Here is a 6,335-nt window from a genome sequence, read left to right on the forward strand (position 1 = left end):
CTCTATTATTCACTGCCATCAAGATCACATTCAACATTCACGCTTCATATCCAGAGACACTAGATATTTGAAATAATCGTTTGTAGCAATTAAAAAAAATTGAAACTTTAGTGTAAATTCTAAATGATGCATGCTATATCATTTGACGTAATTGTATGATCTGTATGTCAAGTCTAAATATGTCTGTTACATGCAGTAGGCCTACGACACACGATACTATAATTCATGATGGTAATGTATTTAAGGATATGGAAAAAAATGAGACTACAATTACAATGTTTTCAAGTTTTCAAAAACAGTCCACACTAAATAGTGCCAGTGCAGACTAGCGCATTTTATTTACAATCAGATATATAAATTAGTAAAAGTCTCCTTGTTAACAACATTGTGTAACTTCGGCTTTTTTAAATAAAAACCAATCATAATTTATTTACAAAACAATGTTCATTTACCATTGCAATACAACTTGCATAAATTATAGGCATTACAAAAATAAATATCAAATGTATTCCACTCTTAGTCAAGTTTATACCAGTCCCGAGTTCTCGTTTACACTTCACACCTCTAGCACATAAAGTCTTATAGGAAGTCTATAATGTCCCGCGTGTACATGTAACCGGTGGCAATGAAGCTACTATAAGGATCCTGAGAAATAAGTTTCCTCATCGAAAAGTCACATATGTTGGGGGAAAAAAGTACTTCATCGATAAATGAAAGATTCATCCAAACCAGACTGGCTATTGTGCCTTAAAAAATGCTCTTTTCTTTTCTTTTTTTTTCTTTTCTTTCCCGTAATCGAACGTGTTATTGTAATATAGGCAGGTGCTCTGTAGTCCGTGGGTGTACAGTGGCACACAAAAGGATCCGCGTAAGGAGCGAATGTTAGTTTAAAACAGCTTGGGGAGAGAGAGAGATAGAGAGAGAGAGGTGATGGCTTGTTCGCTTTGTTCAAAGCAATTGTGACACCTACCTGTGAACCAAGGAAACAAAACCTACATCAGTTGAATTTCGATAGAAATAAAAAAAAGAATCAAATAAAACTATTGCGTAAAATGTAGAAATCCATACATGTTCTAAAGAAGACCTTGCATTCTATGCAGTATTAGTAGATCGGAAGGCCTCGTATTCATAATCAAAACAGTGTCACAACAACAATACAACTAATGAGGAAGTGGCCTTTGGAAACATTCCAATATTGTGATAAAAAAAAAAAAAATGTTTTAACCTGCACTTAAAATTAGCGACTTACTTGAACGATCTTCCTCGTCTTTAACTCGACAGGTAAGACTGGTGTCTTACTGTGAAAACCTCGGTGGGGTCTGTAGAAAATGCAAACCCATTTTAGTAAAGGGAGACTACACCGTTTTGAAAGCTTAAATATTTCCTATATATTGGCCTTGTCGATACCGTTCGATTATGAGAATAAGTAACAGTTGAGAGAAATAAATGTCACGTTCAAACAATGAAATAAAAGCAACTGCAAAAACTCGCGACGTGATCAACATGATTCTATAATAACAAGAGGCTACCAATGAAATCAAGTGCGCGGTTACATTACTAGTTGCATTTGACAGAGTTACTTAATTAGATAGGCATTTCGTTAAATAACACGTCAAATTCTAGCAGGCGAAGATCAACAGTATACATGCACCCTTTACGCACCTTTTTTGGATTCTGCATTGGAGGCCCTGAAATGTTGTTCAGTCTGGTTTGGATTAGTCTTTAGTAGGGGGTCGCAACTCTGTTTGTGCAGAAGTCCCTCCCCAGCTGAATTATAGCGCAGTATCCCTTGGCCCTGCAGCGGGCTGAAGTTGCCATAGTTTGTGTAATTACTATAAAACGGAGAGGTGTAATAAAGAGGTCTTCCTAATATGGAAGTGGCGGGGTAGACTGCGCCCGCCGGGGACGCGCTGGGCGCCGTGGAGGTCAAAAGGCCAACGCCCGGGGGACAGTTCTGTCCCAAGTGCTGATGCTGATGCTGCTTTGGGTCCGAAGTGGCGATCTCAGCTAATGACCATAGTTTAGGTTTGACGGTTTGGTTTTGACCGTCAAGGCATGTTTTGTTGGTGCTGTTTCGGGTGTCCTCTCTGTGATGATGGGTCAAGAGAGGGGCCTCCACCCCAGTCAGAGGGGGAGAGGTCACCGGCTTGGGTGACGGGCCTCTATGCCTCTCCTCGCGGCCCGTGTCGAGATCGCTCGCGTCGCATTTGTCCTTGGTATCAGGTCCAGAATCACAAACCAGGTCCCCGGTCCTACACGTGACCTTCTCTCCGTCCGATTCCACTGAGCAGGAGTGATCTGTCAGGGCATCGACGTGCAAACTGATCCCTGTAGACAAAAACAACACCGAAATGAGTTACTGCTGTCAAAACTGGCGTCTCGAATATAGCTTACAGAACTCTTAAAAATTGCGTTACGACGTCAAGGTCTTAATTGTACAATTATTATATAGCATGTAGTTTTATAATATATAGATGTCATTTAACATTAGGCTGCAATACATGCATTGTATACCACTGTCTATTTGAATGCAAACCAACCGTAATGCATTTAAATTAAATCCGCTATAATAATAAAAATAACAACAATAGTAATAATTTACCTTCGTCCTCCGCAGACGCTTCGCTGTTGTCCATGGTTTTATCCGGTCGCTCATCTTTTCTCTCTCCATCGCCGTCGTCTTCATCCTCATCTTCACTTTTATTCCGCGGTGCCCATGTCATCTTGTTCTCCTTCTTGAGTCTCCGTCTGGCATTAGCGAACCAGGTGGACACTTGCGTGAGGGTCATTTTCGTGATGATGGCCAGCATGATCTTTTCTCCTTTTGTGGGATAAGGGTTTTTCCTGTGCTCCTGCAGCCACGCTTTTAACGTCGCTGTCGCGTCCCGCGTGGCATTTTTCCGGTAAGCGGGATCATTCAGCTGGTACGGGTAACCGGGACTCCCGTACGGGTGATAACTTATGGCTCCTGCCATCCCCGTAGTGTGCGCGTCATACGGAGACCCCTTCAAAAATATATATATATTTTCTGTCAGTCATCTGTTATTATTATTATTATTATTATTTGTAAAACATTTTTTTGTAAACCGTCATAGGCTAATTCATAAACAAACACTGTATTTTAAAATAATTATTTTCTCGATGAATCATTATTTCAATGCACATTAACTAATGATCTGTTCTGCATTATGCAATGTTAATGTTATTAATGAATGTTATTATAAAGTGTAACCAAAAAATATAATAGTAATAATAATTAAGCCAATAAACAATGATTAATCCTTCATGCAATTATCAGAATGCACAATTACATGGGACTGGGGTGGATAACAGATAATGGGTAATTGCAGCCATTTTGCATAATCACCAGGCTGACTTTCCCAGTGCTCTTTCAGTGTCAGACGCATATCAGTGAAGCGCAGCATTACAAATCCTATTAGAAAACCACTGGATATGGACCGTTTTTACCCGCTTTCATGTGCCATGTCATTAGCATTGCAATTCATCAATTGACGATTAAATAACGCCTATTTAACTGCGCATCATTCCAAACCTCAACTCAGTAAATTTATCCTCTACAATTGTGCACTTTTTTTTTATTCTTACAGTTAATTTTAAAAGATCGCAATCAATAATTTCACCTATTGTCTAAAAATAATGCGGTGTAGATCAGGCCTATTAAGAGTGTAAAAGTGGGCCTAAGAAAGAAATAATTAGACGCGCTGTTATTGTTTCTTATAAATAAGCACGTGTTGACGCATGTACATTTTATTCTTGACTTTATTGCGATTTAAAACAACTTTTAAATTGTGGCCAGCTGTATTCTGCACCCGAGTAACACCGAGCGTATTTGTATTCATGACCTGCACGAGCTTCCCTTTGAAACACACACACACGCGCGCGCGCGCGCGCGCATGCATGCAACTCCCGAACCCACAACCAAAACTATAACCATGCAATCATGCAATATTCATGCATTCCTATCAAGAACAATGACTTGTGAATGGCGACGGCTCTACATCCACAACCGGGCTGTTTACCATGTAGGACGGGAATCCCGTGGCTGGATCTGTAGAGTAGGACAGAGGGCTGGAGAATCCGCTGGCCGAGGCTGTGAACGCAGCTGATCCGGGGTACGGGCTGAACGCTGAACCGGACGAGGACCGGGCCAGCTCCTCACTCCTCGGGGCGGCCAGCGGACAGGAGTACAGCGCCAGAGAGCCCGGGGGCTGGTAGAGGTAACCCTGAGGATAGGACATTATTCGAGTTTCTCTCCAGTAGAGGAAAGCAGGAGGGCAGAAAACGGGCCGATCGATAGAATCAGCGCATTTAACCGCCGCGCGCAGGGATAAACTAATAAAAGAAAATAAATAAAAGCGCAAAAGAGGAGCGATCAGCAGAGAGCCGTCATGGAGATCCCCTAGCGTCCGTTTGTTTGTAGTGCTCGGGAGTGGAGAGTGAAGAGTTGCTGGAAGGAGCAGGCGAGTTTCTGAGAGCATTGGAGAAACAGGAACTGTCAATCACAGCTCATCTAAATATTCCATCTCCGCCCCCTCTCTCGCGCTGTGAAATGCAATTCCGGAACAAAACCCGCACAGAAAGCAGCCCGTGCGTTCTCGGCGTCGCGTTCCCGTCGTTTATCTATTGCATTTTTCTTTCTTTTTGATTTATTTTCAGTCGCTGACGGATGACACGATGCCACATCATTTGTTTCTTTTTTTTAAAATGGCTGAAGAGGTTTTGGTCGTACATTACAGTCAGTGCATTTGCATATACACATAAGAGTAGTAATAAACTACTACATATACAGTTCTACTTCTAATTGCACATTGATATTGCATTTGTAATTACTTGTAAAGCCTATACAAAATAGCTTTTCCTTTTGAATGTAGGCTACAACACATAATGAAATGCATGCAATAGGCTAATAAATATCCAAATAAATTAACGTACAATTAAATTAGGCTATTTTTCCCCCTTTTGCGTTTTACGTTTAAAACACGTATTAAAACAACACACATATCATGATTATAATTGATTATTATTATTATTATATTACATATAGGATCAGCAATATTTCCCAATATGCACTGAGTGAATTGTGCAGTCATAATAATTCATGAACAGTAAATACAATTGAACCTTCGCTACACCTTCACCTTTACCGTCAGAATCTGTTATTTCATTTGTAATTATTGTAACTCGGAGCTCTGTAATGTAAAATGCACTTTTTAATCAAAGACTAATTGAAATGTTGCATGTTAGTGAGTGTGTTAGAGATGGTCCTGCTCTTGTGTGGACTGTTGCAGGAGCAGTGCGCGTTCAGGCCGGTGGGAGGTGTGAGTCTTCTTCCACTCAGCCCGTCATATTTCTCCTCTCTAATCGCAGGAGGTCTTCCGTCCTGACAGCACGAGTTTGTCTTCCACATACCTGTAACATGTTTTAGAATTAATTCAGCAGGAATAGTTTTTCTTCAACACGTCACTGTTCATGACACGAAAACACACACGGGGAAATTATTCAATGAAATAAACAATGAGGTGTGATAACGACTAATAGCGGAAAGGGATGTGTAATATGTTTATTTGACTTTGACATTTATTGATAGTATTATTATTATATTAATTTTAAATTAATCGAGTCGTTATAAAACCGGTGGTGAAGAAATGTATCGGCAAATCCTGGATCCGTTATTGTATTTTTCTTTCAAGGCGTTTACCGTTTTCTTAAATTTAAATTATTGGAATTAAATATAGCCTACATATCAGTTCATGTATTGAGTAAAAAATCCATGCAATTAAAATCCGTAAAGTCATCTGTCAAATAACATAAATAAATAAATGAATAATATTTCGCATATTAGCAATAAGATTGAACCTATTCAAAGATTAGTGGAAATTAATAGAAATATCAATTAAACTGAAATGCAAGGGGAGATTAATGTCAAATAATCGTGATAGTGGTGAGAAAAATGTTCGAATTAAAACAAAGCATTTTCATTATTTATTGCATGTAGGCTACAATTAATTAGAAAATAAAATGTCTTTATTAAGCCCTTATGTATTATTATTTCTGATATTTATAGCAGGTCTAATTTGTAACCAATATTCCGCACTGTTTGTACCATCTTTCATATTTTATATGGTAAAGTGATTTGTAAAGACTGGGATTAATGTGTCGATGATGGCTCACAGAGGACAGATGAAGCGCGCGGCACTGAGAGTGAGAGCGCGCGCCGCACAGCAGGGGGCAGTAGGTTAACTAGGTTAACTTCCATACTTAGAAACCCTCGTGATATTTTAGTCCCAGCAAACATGATGGAATTATAGGAGATT

General features: G+C 39.6%; 1 protein-coding gene across 1 annotated transcript; it reads right to left on the reverse strand.

Annotated features, from left to right (window-relative positions):
- Nucleotides 1-313: 313 nt before the first annotated feature.
- On the reverse strand, nt 314-4,485 carry irx2a (iroquois homeobox 2a). The gene is made up of 5 exons (XM_056257809.1): nt 4,041-4,485; nt 2,603-3,005; nt 1,663-2,328; nt 1,250-1,319; nt 314-970 (listed from the first exon to the last, which is right to left on the reverse strand). The coding sequence occupies exons 1-4, from the start codon at nt 4,257-4,259 to the stop codon at nt 1,270-1,272; spliced, it is 1,338 nt and encodes a 445-aa protein (XP_056113784.1). The 5' UTR covers nt 4,260-4,485; the 3' UTR covers nt 314-970; nt 1,250-1,269.
- Nucleotides 4,486-6,335: the final 1,850 nt, after the last annotated feature.

Source organism: Rhinichthys klamathensis, unplaced genomic scaffold, assembly GCF_029890125.1.
Source record: "Rhinichthys klamathensis goyatoka isolate OS25496 unplaced genomic scaffold, OSU_Roscu_1.1 h1tg000006l_1, whole genome shotgun sequence".
In the NCBI taxonomy this organism is placed as follows: domain Eukaryota; kingdom Metazoa; phylum Chordata; class Actinopteri; order Cypriniformes; family Leuciscidae; genus Rhinichthys; species Rhinichthys klamathensis.

What these genes read in the sequence shown, in the direction of transcription:
- irx2a (XM_056257809.1), bottom strand. Translation starts at nt 4,259, where the DNA reads ATGTCCTATCCTCAGGGTTACCTCTACCAGCCCCCGGGCTCTCTGGCG. An exon ending in AGCGTCTGCGGAGGACGAAG is followed by an intron (nt 2,329 to 2,602) that starts GTAAATTATTAC and finishes TTTTGTCTACAG; the next exon opens with GGATCAGTTTGCACGTCGAT. An exon ending in CAATGCAGAATCCAAAAAAG is followed by an intron (nt 1,320 to 1,662) that starts GTGCGTAAAGGG and finishes CATTTTCTACAG; the next exon opens with ACCCCACCGAGGTTTTCACA.